At 38.0% G+C, this 13,778-nt stretch overlaps 2 protein-coding genes across 6 annotated transcripts in view; both read left to right on the top strand.

Moving 5' to 3' along the window:
* The window catches only part of Coq3 (coenzyme Q3, methyltransferase), a 29,321-nt gene extending 19,497 nt beyond the window's left edge, over positions 1 to 9,824 (top strand). For 3 of the 5 annotated variants that reach the window (XM_003467417.5, XM_063233295.1, XM_063233294.1), the window contains 3 exons: positions 4,156 to 4,398; positions 7,281 to 7,440; positions 8,780 to 9,824. In XM_003467417.5, coding sequence (XP_003467465.2) covers positions 4,156 to 4,398; positions 7,281 to 7,440; positions 8,780 to 9,000 — 624 coding nt within the window. In that variant the 3' untranslated portion in view covers positions 9,001 to 9,824. Of the gene's footprint in view, positions 1 to 4,155; positions 4,399 to 7,280; positions 7,441 to 7,534; positions 7,592 to 8,034; positions 8,170 to 8,779 lie in introns of all 5 variants that reach the window. The other 2 variants (XR_010042042.1, XM_005002631.4) reach the window with 2 other exon arrangements.
* Positions 9,066 to 13,138, top strand: LOC100724284 (pyruvate dehydrogenase E1 component subunit alpha, somatic form, mitochondrial-like). The gene has a single exon (XM_063233293.1). The coding sequence runs from the start codon at positions 9,874 to 9,876 to the stop codon at positions 11,044 to 11,046; it is 1,173 nt and encodes a 390-aa protein (XP_063089363.1). The 5' UTR covers positions 9,066 to 9,873; the 3' UTR covers positions 11,047 to 13,138.
* The last annotated feature ends 640 nt before the right edge of the window (positions 13,139 to 13,778 follow it).

The following is a 13,778-nucleotide window of genomic DNA, read 5'->3' as shown; positions in this document are numbered from 1 at the left end:
GCCCAGCGAGGCACTCCTCGGGTGCTGAAGATGAAGGGCAGCCGATGATCCCATTGGCTGCTGAGGTGTAGGGGAAGCTCTTTAATCCTTTTATTTATTTCCTGTTTCTAATTGCTCCAGCTAAAATTTTCAGGAGTATGTTAAATAGGAGTGGAGATAGTAGACATTCTTATCTTGTTCCTGATTTTAGAGAGTTTTGAGTTTTTGTCCATTTAGGATGATGTTGGCTGTTGGTTTGTCATAGATGGCTTGTATCAGATAAAAACTATCTATCCCAGTTTTTTTGTAGGATTTTTATCATGAATAGGTGCTGGACTTTGTCAAAAACTTTTTCTACTTCTGTTGAGATGATCATACAATTTTTGTCTTTGACTCTGTTAATATGGTGGATTACATTTATTGATTTATATGCTGAACCAACCCTGCATCCCTGGGATGAATCCCACTTGATCATGGTATATAATCTTGATGATTTGCTGCATTCTGTTTGTCATTGTCTTACTGAGGATTTTTTACAGCTATGTTCATTAAGGAAATTGGCCTGTAATTCTCTTTTCTTGATTGGATCCTTCTGTTTTGGTATCAAAGTAATACTTGCTTCCAGGAGTGAATTTCGGAGTATTGCTCCTCTTTCAATTTCATTAAAGAGATTGGGAAGTAGTACTTTCAGGTCTTCTCTAAATTTCTTGCAGAAATCAGCCATGAATCTGTCAGTGCTTGGGTTTTTGTTGTTGTTTTTGGTAGGTTTTTAATTACATCTTCATATCATCTTGGTTCAGCTTTGGTGATTCATATGTAGCTAGAAATCTGTCCATTTCTTTTGTATTTTCCAACTTATTAGAATACAAGTTTTCAAAGTAGGTACAGATGATCTTGTATATTTCTGCAGGGTCTGTGGTGATTTCACCCTTTTCATTCCTAGTTACATATGCTTGAGTTTTTCTTTGAGGTTGGTAAGGTTTTATCAATTTTGTTTAATCTTTCAAAGAGCCAACTCTTTGATTCATTGATTCTTTATGTTTTCTTGTCTCCAGTGTCTTAATTTCTCCTGTGATCTATGTAATTTCCTCCCTCATATAACCTTTCGGTTTAGCCTTCTCTTTTTTTAGAAGTTTGAGGTTCAACATTAAGTTGTTTATATGTGCTTGCTCTGTTTTCCTGATACAAGTATTTACTTCTATAAATTTTCCTCTTAAGACTACTTTCATTCTGTCCAATAAATTCCAGTATGTTGCACTTTCATTGTCATTGAACTGTAAACATTGTCTGATTTCTTCTTTAATTTCATCTGTGATCCATTGATTGTTCAGGATAATGCTATTTAGTTGCCATGTGTTTATGAAGTTCTTGTGGTTTCTTTTACCATGGATTTCCAATTTCATTGTACTGTGGTCTGATAGTATGCATAGGATAGTTTGAATTCTTTTCATTTACTTAAGCATGTTCTATAGGCCAATGTGGAATCTGTTTTGGAGAACATTCTGTAGCTGAAAAGAACATGTATTCTGATGTGTGGTGGAACGCTCTATATACATCTATTAAGTCCATTTGTTAAAAAGTTTGGTTCAGTTCTAATATTTCATTATTAATTATTTGTCTAGCTTATCTGTCTTTTTGTGACAGCGAGTTATTGAGATACAGTTGTGTTAGGGCTTATTTGATTTTTCATGTCGGTTAGTATTTATTTTATATAACTGAGTGCACTGATATTTGTTGCATGTGTATTTATGATTATTGTCTCTTCCTTTTGGATTGTTCGCTTTATGAGGATATAGTGACCTTTATCTTTTAGTCAGTCTTGGCTTAAGATTCACTTTGTCTGCAAATAGAATAGCTGCTCCTGCTTTTTTCTGGATTCCTGTCACACAGAGTATTGTTTTTCATCCTTTAATTTTTAGTCTGTGAATATATTTTTGAATTAAATGTGTGTCTTGTAGGCAGCGTATTGTTGGATCTTACTTCTTGATTCATTCTGCCACCACCATTTTGATTGGTGAATTAAGACCGTTAACATTGATGGTTGTAACCTACATGTATTGACTTATCCTCGTCATGTTATTTCTCTGTTATTGCCTCTGCTTCCCTCCCTCTAATTGTTTGCCATGCCTCATGGATTCCTTCTGTTGGGGTTTATGGAGCTGTAGTCCTTAATATCTCTTTCTAGAATGTCCTTCAAACATTTTGGAGTGCTGGTTTGGTGGTTATAAATTTCCTCAGATGATCTTTGTCATGAAAGTATCTTAATTCTGTCAGTTTTAAAAGATAGTTTTTTTTAGGGTACATCAGTCTGGGTGTTTTCCTTTAGAACTTGGAATATTTCACTCTTGACTTAAGCGTTTGTGCTGAGAAGTCAGCTATGATTCTGATGGCTTTTCTTTATGGGTGACTTGTTTCTTTTCTCTTACAGCTTTTAAGACTCTAAAAAAAGAAAAGAAAAAAGGTAAAGAAATGAAAAAGAAAATAAAACAACCACTTTCACGGTTCTCTTTGGTTTCACTAGTTGATAACCTGAGAAGACAGAGTCCTGATTTGTGCCACTCTCTCCCGGCAAGCCAGCAGTAGCTTTTGGGCGGGGTAGCAGATAATCTCAACAGTGCTGTCCTGAGACTAGACTCATTGGGCTTGCCACTGTCCGAGCATTTTCCATGGGGTTGAGCCCAGCTGGAAGCTACCAGTTGGAGTTGGCAGCAGTTCTGAGTTCTGGGCTTAGCCAGCCTGTCCCAGCCAGTTGCTGTCTCTCACAGGTGGACTGAGCCCTCAGCACTCGCCGCCTGCCAGTGCAGTCCCTATGTCTGCTACTCTCCTCTGTTGCTGTGTCTCTCTGTAGAGGGCTCTGGGGTTACCAGCTCTTATTGTCACTCTGGGTCCGCAGTTTGAACCACTCTTTTCACGCAGTGAGTCCTGTGTCGGAGAAGACATCGCCAGCTACCTCCTCCTTTGTGGGAGTTTCTCTCTTCACTATGTGGGCTTCAGTTTGCACTTCAGATTGTTACTGGATCCAGTGGACCCACTTCCCTCCTTGTCTTCCTCATGATGCTATATTCCAGTGTCTGGATGGTGACTCAGAGAGACTGTTTTCTCTGCTTGTTATTGCTCAGTCTTCTTGTGTCTTCTATCATTTGATTTTTGAAAGTATTCAAGCAGCACTAGGGAAATACAAAAATGTTAAGGTTCAAGCTGGGTGTGGTTTATACACTCATGAAATCCCAGAACTGTGGGAGGTTAAGGCAGGATGCTTGCAGGTTTGAGCCTAACTTGGGCAACTTAGTGATTTAGTGAGACCCTGTCTCCAGAAACAGTTGGTGGGAGGAGCTGTATATATAGTTTAATGAGAAGGCCCTGGGTTCAATCTTCAGTATCAAAAAGCAAAACAAAACAGAAAAGATGCAATGGGATGTGATATTGTCAAAGTCCAAAACTCAGTCCTGTTGGCAGACTAACAGAGCCCTCTGATACACAATTAAGTTCCCTTGTTCTTCACCTGACAGTGGGCTAGTTTATTTTGATATGAATTACAAAGTTTCAAGAAACCAAAATATATGTATGACCATTAATCCTGATATCAGCTTCCTGTCATAGGCGTTTAAAGAAGTGCTTAGCAGATTGGTAAAGCACACTCCTGGGTGTGTCTAGGTGGGTCCTGGAAGTGTGATCTTGGATACTGTATATAACCCCTTGCCCATTCCTCTCTGACACTGCTCTGCTGCCCAGACACTGGGAACTAAGCACCTTTGCTCTGGCACGCCTGTCACCTTAATATTTCTGCCTTGGAGCCAGCTGATTATGGTCTGAATCCCCCTGAACCATGAGCTAAGTTAAACCTCTCCTCTTTTAAGTTTTGAGTATTGGGTATTGTGTCCAATAATGGGAAAGCTAATCCACTGTGAAAATATATTCCTTAGATCAAGAACATGAGGTATATGACTTGCAAATGAGTTAAACATAGGTTTTTGTTGTTTTATTATTCTTTTAAGCTTTTTATTATAGAAAATTTCAAATGTATACAAACCAGAGAAAATGGTATATAAACCCATATACCCATAAGTGATTTCCAGAAATTGTCACTTTATGACTAATCTGTTTTTCATCTTGGGTAAGGTTTTTATTGCTAATGTGTTCTTTCTTCCTGAGAGTGATGATATTTTATACCATTAGCCTCTAGGGCGTCTAGGGGCTTCAGTGTTTGGAATTGATCCTGTGGATGAAAATATTAAAACAGCACAGCACCATAAAGCGTTTGACCCAGTCCTGGATAAGAGGATAGAATATAAAGTGTGTTCCCTGGAAGAGATTGCGGAAGAGACTGAAGATACTTTTGATGCTGTTATAGCTTCTGAAGTTGTAGAACATGTGGCTGATCTAGAAACATTTATACAGTGCTGCTGTCGAGTGTTAAAAGTAAGATTTATGGAGTTTATTTCTTATTACAGTGTGCCTATATCTGTAGCAAAAAAATTACTCGATAATATTGTAGCAGTCCAGCAGGCAGAATATGGGAGAGAAGGAACCAGAAGCCAGGAGTAAGGGATATCTGCCGGAGATAACTTTTGGCCCTCAGATTAACCTTAGTCACAGGGATTTTCGGTGTCCTACAGTATCTTGATGTGCATTGAAAAATGTTGGTGTATTTGAAAACAATACATTTATAGTGGTATTTCCCTGTTGATACAGTCCGGATTAAATACTTAATAGACATTGTATGGCAGTTACCAAGCAGTGGTTTTTACTTAATACTTCAGAATCAGTAGAAATAGTGATTAGCATAAATTTACTTAAATAGCATTTAAATCACTTTATATGTGAGTTTTCAGCCTATGAAAGAGTTATTTGACACATTTGATTTTACCAGCCACCCAGTGGTGAAGAAAAGGCAGACATTGTTACTGCCTTTGTTGACGCATGGAGGACTCAGGGTCTGTGGGATGACAAAGATCCCTGGCACTTAGATGGGGCCTAAGGCTAGCTCTTTTGATTCCAAGCCTGATTATCCTTAATACTTATTATTATTAAGTAATTTGGCCAGATTTAGTTCTCTAAATTTGTTTCTAAACTTTCTTATAATAAATATCCCTAAAGTCCTATTTACTAATGCTACATATAGATTCTATTGTTACATTTAAACTGTTATACCCTAAGGTCAAAAGCTAAAAGAATGAAATGCTTAGCCAATATCTAAATAGAGGTTTTTAAAAAAATTTAGGAAGTTAGCTCAAAAGCTGAAAAATGAAATGCTAAGCCCATATCTCAATAGAGCTTCTTAACAAGAGATCTAAAAAGCGTTTGTTTTTAACTAATCCCAGGTTTACAGAGAAGTTGCAAAGACAATATAGTATCACCTTCACCTGTATCCTTCTAGTGTCAACAGCTTTGTAAGGTTAAGAACACAGATGAGCCAGTGAGGCGGAGGACACACAGTGGAGGAGACCCTGCTGTCAGGGTCCCGCCTCGTACTCACACACGTGGAGTGGCATCATGCAGCCCACCATGGTGCTGCCCCTGACATACAGTTCTCAGAGTCATGCTTGTTGGCATTGTACTTCCTAATGCATTGCGGGGCTTGTTAAATTGCATTAGTTTTCTGGTAATGCCATTTTCCCATTACAGAATCCAGTCCAGATTCCTGCATTACAGTTAGTTGCCGTGTGTCCTTAGTCCTCAATCTGTGATTGTTTCTTTGGTGTTACTTCTTAAATGGAGTTATTTTAAGGCTTATTTCCTATTGTTCAAGTAAAATTCCTTCATTATTAATTTCTGTGTTGTGTGTCAGTATGTGTGTGTGTGAACAGAGAGGTTCTTGGACACATACAAGGAATACTGGCATTTTGGACTTTCAAACTAAATTTTGATTTAATGGAGAACCTATATTTTAACCAACATTGTTTATTACTAATTCTTTAATGTATAATTTTATTGAATACAGACTCGATAAGTGTTCAGATTTAAAAATGATTCTCTGCCAGAGTTGTACAAAGAAAAATTGTATGATATAATTTGTAGTATTTCAGTTTTAATTTAAGGGTACACTGCAGTATTTCAGGGCTCATCTTAGCTTTTTTTACTTTTGGTTTGAGGTAATATTTGAAACATTATGTCTTTCTCTCCACTCCAGTATATGTAGAAAGAGTAATATAAGTGTTTTGGAGGGAACTTGGCATGTTGTCCCCATTACACTAATGATAACATGTAGAAGCGTGAGGCTGCACTTACGTGCTTGACATTTGTCAGACTAATCATAGGAAACACTATAAATATAACCAACAGAACTAAACAGTGCAAACTAAACAGTTCCATTTTGGGTTGGCATTTGCCTAAGGGGTTATCTTGTTCTTTTATAGTATTTTTGCAAATGAAATATTTGAAATAAAAATATTTCAAACCTTAATCATTTATTTTTTTGTCAGAGAGTACCCACTGACTGTTCTCTATGCTGCAGTAAATAAGTAAAAGAGAAAACACACATATGTTGTAGTAATATATGATTTTAAGGATTGTAAGTACTAATGTATAGACTCAGTGAGTCTGTAGTGGATTGCGCGTAAGAGGATAAAAACCAAGGAAAGTAAAACAGAATAAAACCAATCAAAATAAACCAGTATAAGTGATACAGGACTTCAAAACCTTATGAAATCAACAATAGTTACCATACTTCTTTTGTTTTCAGAGTAGTTGTAGAGACCTTCGGACATAGAAAAAAATGAAAAGAACAGAATAGGATAGAAACAATAAAAACAAATCAGTGAATACAATAAAAGTCTTCAAAACAAACCAGTAGTAAAATCAAAGTGGCTACCGTAATGACTTGCTATCTTTTAAATAGCTGCTCCTGCCATCAGATTTTTAAACAAAACAAAATGAAAGAGAATTAAATCCAACCCAACAAAACAATGAAAATGATATGGTTTCCAGGTGAGGATCGCGTCCTGGTGAGGCCTGGTTCTCTCCTGTTGCAGTCCACGAATGGCACTGACTCACGGAGAGAGGCTTGGATCTTGGATTGCCGTTATTTGTTTATTTATTTTTGACCCCGGGAATCAAATTTAGGACCTTGTGCTTACCAAGTAGGCGCTTGTGCCACTAAGCAAAACCCCTGACCTTTGGATTGCCTTTAATAGTGAATTTCCCAAGGAAAAAATACTGTGGCAATTTATATTGTATTGATACTTATGTATCTTAACTATACTTAAAAATACTTGAAGAGAAGAGAGGGAAAGGCAAGCCTTACTTGAGTGACACTCATAGTTCTATACATGTTTACAGGTATGTAATTCTGCTTCTTCTAGCATGGTGGGTCTTTATTCATCACTACAATCAACAAAACACAGCTGTCCTATGTCTTGGGGATTGTGTTTTCAGAGCAGATTGCAGGGATAGTTCCAAAAGGTACTCACACGTGGGAGAAGTTCATTTCACCTGAAAAGCTAGAGAGCATTCTGGAATCAAGTAAGTATGAAGAATTTTTTTCAAAATTTTAAGACTTAACTATAATCATTAATCACATAACCTAGCACTTAACTAATTGGGTCACTATCTTCAGGATGCTGATTTCATCTTTTCAACTGTGTGATACACTTTTTGCTGTTGCAGTTAAGTAGTAAGTACCTCTTCTGTCTCCTTGTGATACCTAATCTAGGTCTAGCTAATGATAGATGACAAATACATATCTTTGGCTATTTAGCCTTCACTTGTTGAAGGATGAGATACAAATGTCTATTATCTATACGTCTTCTGTTCATCCTACTAAGCACTCCGAATATCCGCTGACCTTTCTAATTTTTCCTGATTCCTCTGCACTCAGATATATTTTTAACGTCCTGGTCACTTTATATATTTTATGTTGTGGTGCACATTATATTATGGTTTTGTAGTGGTTTTTTCCTTTTCTGGCCTGTAAGATACTTTAAGACAAGGTTTGTCTCATTGTTGTACATCCTACGTTATCTCATTCTGCTTTACACATAGTAAGCAGTCAATCGAAGCCTTGCATTCCTGCCAATTCATAGTGTTTTTTGTTTTGTTTTGTTTTTGTTTTTTGAGGCAGTGTCTCACCTTGTAGTTCAGGCTGGCCTTGAATTCACTGTGTGTCACAGGCTGGCACTGAACTCACAGCAACCCTTCTGCCTCAGCTGCCAAGTGCCGGGATTACGGGCATGTGCCACCACACCTGGCTAAGTAATAGTGTTTTTCAATTCACTTATTTGGCATTTGACGTTCTTTTCTTAGCACTTGGACTCATTGTATTTCTCATGTTTTTGTTTATATAACAATGCATAAAATTTGATTTTACTTGGAGTATTATCAGTACATAGCAAACTAGTGTGGTCTGGTAATTTCTGTAACTGTTGAGAATAATTTAAAAAAATACTTTAAGCATGATTCATGGCAATAATCTTTTATTGACAGATGTTTTCTAGTGACAGCTAACATTTATTTTGTGTATTTTTCAAATTCCAAGAACTGCTTTACTTTATATACAAAACTCTTATAATTCCAACAACTGTATGATACATGTTCTGTTCATGTGGGAAAACAGAGATTCAGAAAGGGTAGGCATCTCACCCAGGGTTGCTGTGTAGGAGGTGCAGAGAGGGGGCTTGAGTCTTGGCAGTCTGCTTAGAGCACGTGTCCTAGTCTGTAGTACATTACGATATGTACATGGTAGCAGAAAACTCTTACCTGTTAAATTAGCAATTATTTTTTAAATATACCGAGTTGTAGGAGACTTTTAGTACTTGGAAGATACATATTTGTTAAGGCTGTACTTTCTGGTATTTTTTTCCAGATGGTCTATTAGTTCAGACCGTGGCAGGAATGATCTACAACCCCTTCTCAGGTCACTGGCATTGGAGTGAAAATACCAGCCTTAACTACGCAGCTCATGCTGTGAAATCTATGGCAGCAGACCACTTGGGGCCTGCTGACTTTGTTTCCAAGGAGGAAACAGAAGCACCTCAGGCTGAGGCTTCCACCATCTCACAGGTGCATGAAGAACTCAAGGAATGAACTTTTCTGAAGACTACAGTAATATGACCTGAAACTGATGCTTATAGTTTTAAAAAACATCTTTTGACAAAGATCATGAAGAAAAGGTTAATAAAAAAAGTTAAATCCTTGGACAAAAAAGTCATCTGATAGCTACTTTCAAGGATTTCTATGGAAAAAAAAGGTTTTTTTTCCTTTGGTACAAGGATCGAACTCACGACCTCATGCTTGCCAGGCATCTATGAATAAAAAGTTTTATGAAGTTGTATTTAATCTAGATGTTCACATCTAGGATTCCTCATCTTTGTTATAGAAATAGGAAGACTATATTTCATTTTCTCTTATTGATTACATATGTATTTTTCCAGTAAATATGCTATTACTTAATTTAATAAGTTTACAACAGTGTTCCTCTTTATTTGATTTTAGTTAAAACCAGTTATACTTTTAACTGATGAAAATCAAATGTAGTTTTTGGAAGTTTTTGTTTCCGTTTTTGTGAGACGAGGTCTCGCTATGTAGTTCATGCTGCCCTTGAACTCCTTCCGTAGCCCAGGCTGACCTCAGACTCGTGGTGATCCTTCCGCCACCTCCTGGTGCTGCCGTTACAGACATGCCCCACCACACTCAGTGCAGAGGTAAGTTTATATCACTTGTATTTAGGAAGATAATATTTTTTCCTTTAAATTTCACTTTATTGGAAGTAAAATGCATTGTTGAATATGTAGTAAATTTGGATTCAAGTACTGAAATCAAGAGCTGGGGATTTAGCTCAGCGGCATAAGCACCTGCCTTGCAAGCAGGCAGTCGTGAGTTCGATCCCGGGTACCGATAAAAAGGAAAAAGACAGTTTGAGTCCTTTGGTGTCAACGCCCCAGCCACTACCTGCGCTCCATGAGGAAGATGCTTGCCGCCGTCTCCCGCGTGTTGTCCGGCGCTGCCCAGAAGCCGTCTAGCAGAGTACTAGTGGCATCCCGTAATTTTGCAAATGATGCTACGTTTGAAATTAAGAAATGTGATCTTCACCGGCTGGAAGAGGGCCCACCTGTCACCACCGTGCTCACCAGGGAAGATGGACTCAAGTACTACAGGATGATGCAGACTGTGCACCGAATGGAGTTAAAGGCAGACCAACTGTATAAGCAGAAAATTATTCGTGGTTTCTGTCACTTGTGTGATGGTCAGGAAGCCTGCTGCGTGGGACTTGAGGCCGGCATAAATCCTACAGACCATCTGATCACAGCCTACCGGGCTCATGGCTTTACCTTCACTCGGAGCCTTTCTGTCCGGGAGATCCTAGCAGAGCTAACAGGACGAAGAGGAGGTTGTGCTAAAGGGAAAGGAGGATCTATGCACATGTATGCCAAGAACTTCTACGGCGGCAATGGCATTGTTGGAGCTCAGGTGCCCCTGGGAGCTGGAATTGCTCTGGCCTGCAAGTACAATGGAAAAGATGAAGTCTGTTTGACATTATATGGTGATGGTGCTGCCAATCAGGGTCAGATATTTGAAGCTTACAATATGGCAGCATTGTGGAAATTACCCTGTATTTTCATCTGTGAGAATAACCGCTATGGAATGGGAACGTCTGTTGAGCGAGCCGCAGCCAGCACTGATTACTATAAGAGAGGCGATTTTATTCCAGGGCTGAGGGTAGATGGAATGGATATCCTGTGTGTGCCAGAAGCAACAAGGTTTGCAGCTGCCTATTGTAGATCTGGGAAGGGACCTATCCTGATGGAGCTGCAAACTTACCGCTACCATGGACATAGTATGAGTGATCCTGGAGTCAGTTACCGTACACGAGAAGAAATTCAGGAAGTAAGAAGTAAGAGTGACCTGATTATGCTTCTCAAGGATAAGATGGTGAACAGCAATCTTGCCAGTGTTGAAGAATTAAAGGAAATTGATGTTGAAGTGAGGAAAGAAATTGAGGATGCTGCCCAGTTTGCCACAGCTGATCCGGAGCCACCTCTGGAAGAACTAGGCCATCACATCTACAGTAGTGACCCACCCTTTGAAGTGCGTGGTGCTAACCAGTGGATCAAATTCAAGTCAGTCAGTTAACAAGAGACCACATGTAATGGAATGGGCTATTCATCAGCAACTGTAAGGAACTCTGTTTTTAACCTTGAGAAATATACTAAAAATATGGTATAAGTCTTAGAAACTTCAGCATGTAAATTATATTGAGAGAGTAATCGCATGCAGGTTGTACATTAGTGCTTAAGTGCTTTGTGTGAATATATAAAACAGGAGGTAAAAGAATAATCTCCCAAATATTTTCTTTTGTCTAAACAGAAGAACAACAATTCTTTGTATGCCTATTCCAACCCTGTCATCTCTTTGGGTAGAAATCACTGGCCTTGAGGAATCATTGCTGTGTCCTCAGGTAGTGGTGGCAGAAGACGGTTCACACTGATTACAACAGCATTCTCCAACAATTTTTATTATAAGATTTCAAAGGCCAAACTACTTTGTTTTCTCCAATTATACATTCAACATAAACATAAAATTATCTTGTTACATTCCCATTAGATAATAAACTAAACATATCCATTTTATTTTTCACATTTAAGTGCTATATTAGTAAATAAGGCACACTCTAAAACAGAGGTACCCAGCCTCATTTTAAACACTTTTCAAGTAATGTACGATGTGGTAACTTTTCATGAAAGTAAAATTCATATATGCTGGGATATCTAAGATTCACTATTCATATTAAACATACTCTATAAATCTTTAAAATGTTTATAAACAGACTAAAACATTTCAGTAAGAAAAGTCTCTAGAACATTAAGTTCTTAATTGAATTAAACTCAGCAGAATTTGTTGTGTATGGAAACAAACTTTAACCACAAACATGTCAGTTAATATTGTCCTCGGGTGTATCCGCATCCTCTGCGGGCTCCTGGTCCTCCTGGTTTCGGTGCTTGACGATCGCATGCCAGATCCTACAGAGCACACCACCACTGTGAAACAAATAACATTTGTAAGAAAAATAAATTTCAAACCAAAAATCCCAAATACCTACCTGCCTAAGAGTTCTTACTGCAGAAAGTAAAGTATATAACTCCAGAGTTAACATTTGCCACCTGTTCTCAAAAACGCAGCCTGCCTACTTAAGCACTTCACAAAAACATTCACATGTGAAGGTGATACTCGTGCCCCTGCAAGAAGTACTGAGGGATCTGTGTAAGGCTATTTAAAGTGACATAGAAATAAGAGGGCAAGTTGCCATTTCAAGAGCTGAGTGTAGTGTGCTGGCATCTTTTCCCAACTTGAACCTAGCAAGACTCCAGATTTGGGAGGGGAGACATTACCGGCATTTTGTTTTCTACTTTATTTTAAAGTATATTCACACAAAAAATGTTCTATTATACAACGGTAAGTGCTGAACCACTTACCATAACTGAAGGCTCTTTAGGTCTTCCTTAGAGATATGATCAAGAATATCAGAAAAAGTATAACCCTCTTTAACAATCTGAAACAAAGACAAAATGCTTAAGACCTAAGCAGCTTTTTGACGTCATAGGAATTGGTTTTGGTTATAAATATACCTTTTCAATTGTACTGCATCCACTTGTAGCTGTTGCAACCAAGCTGTAAGCTCTTCATCTGTGCTCTGTGACTGAGCAGGTGCTGGGATTGCTGAGCAGGTGCTGGGAGCAGGATCTGTAACAATTAGAAACTTGTTGTATATTAAAGTGCTTTTCTAAAGTAAAATGGATGTAAAAAAAAGTATCCAGAATGTAAATGTCACGTGAAAAATTGAGTTAAATCTGTATTATTCAGCTGCTGTGTACAAGTCACAATTCTTGGGTTTGTTTTACAGAGAATAGAATCATCCTTACCTACCCTACCTTGAATAAATGTGTAACTTGAAAAAAAAAATTCAGATTATATTGAACATAATTTCCTAAAATTGTATGGTGCCCTTTTTTTTTTTTTAAGATAGAAAGGACTTTTACAAACTTAGATTTGCTTATGAAATTTTTTCAGTTAATATATTAAGAGGACTGAATTGCAATACATTTTCCCCCTCTTAAAATATGTGAGTCTGGCTTTTTCTCAAAATTCAGAAGTAATATAAGGACGTACACAGATGGTATTTGCTGAATATGACTATATGTAATAAAAGCTTGTGGCCCTTGTAGGAGCTCAGCCTTTCCTTTCTAGCGTTTCTTTTCAGCACTCATTTACATTTTTGTTTGTTTTGTTTTTTCAGCAGGGTCTTGCTATGCAGTTCAGGCTGGCTTTGAGCTCACTTTGTAGCCCAGGCTGGTCTCGAACTTACAGTGATCCTCCTGGCTCAGTCTCCCAAGTGCTGGAATCACAGGTGTGCTCCACCATGCCCAGCTCTCACTTAGGTTATTCTTTTTTGGAGACTGTTGGTTTGGGCTCCTCAGGCAGACACTGCTCAAGCAGCTAACTTATCATTTGCTTTCAGTGGCATTTTGGGATAGGAAACTGACACTTAAGAATGGTGTCAGCTGCTTGTGGCTAATGAGGAAGTTAATTAGAAGTTTACTTTGACTACCATTTAAAAGTTTGATTTTTAGTCTGAATCCTAACAGTTTTCTTATCAAAACAAAGTTACCTCTTTCCATCTGTTAAAACAAAAGCATTGATATTAAAGATTAGGAAATGTGTAATGCAATTGATTGAAAGACGGTCTCAAAATGCATCTATTTTAGAAGGAGAGCTCTAATTTTTACAGTTATTGAATATATACACTGTTAAATGCTGGTAATTGAGGGTAGTTCAGTAATAACTCTGTTTTAGTTGACTTCCCATGG

Source organism: Cavia porcellus, unplaced genomic scaffold (genome assembly GCF_034190915.1).
Source record: "Cavia porcellus strain 051 isolate PalLab524CR breed Dunkin Hartley unplaced genomic scaffold, mCavPor4.1 scaffold_22, whole genome shotgun sequence".
Classification (NCBI taxonomy): domain Eukaryota; kingdom Metazoa; phylum Chordata; class Mammalia; order Rodentia; family Caviidae; genus Cavia; species Cavia porcellus.
This window is presented reverse-complemented; position numbering and strand designations above follow the sequence as displayed.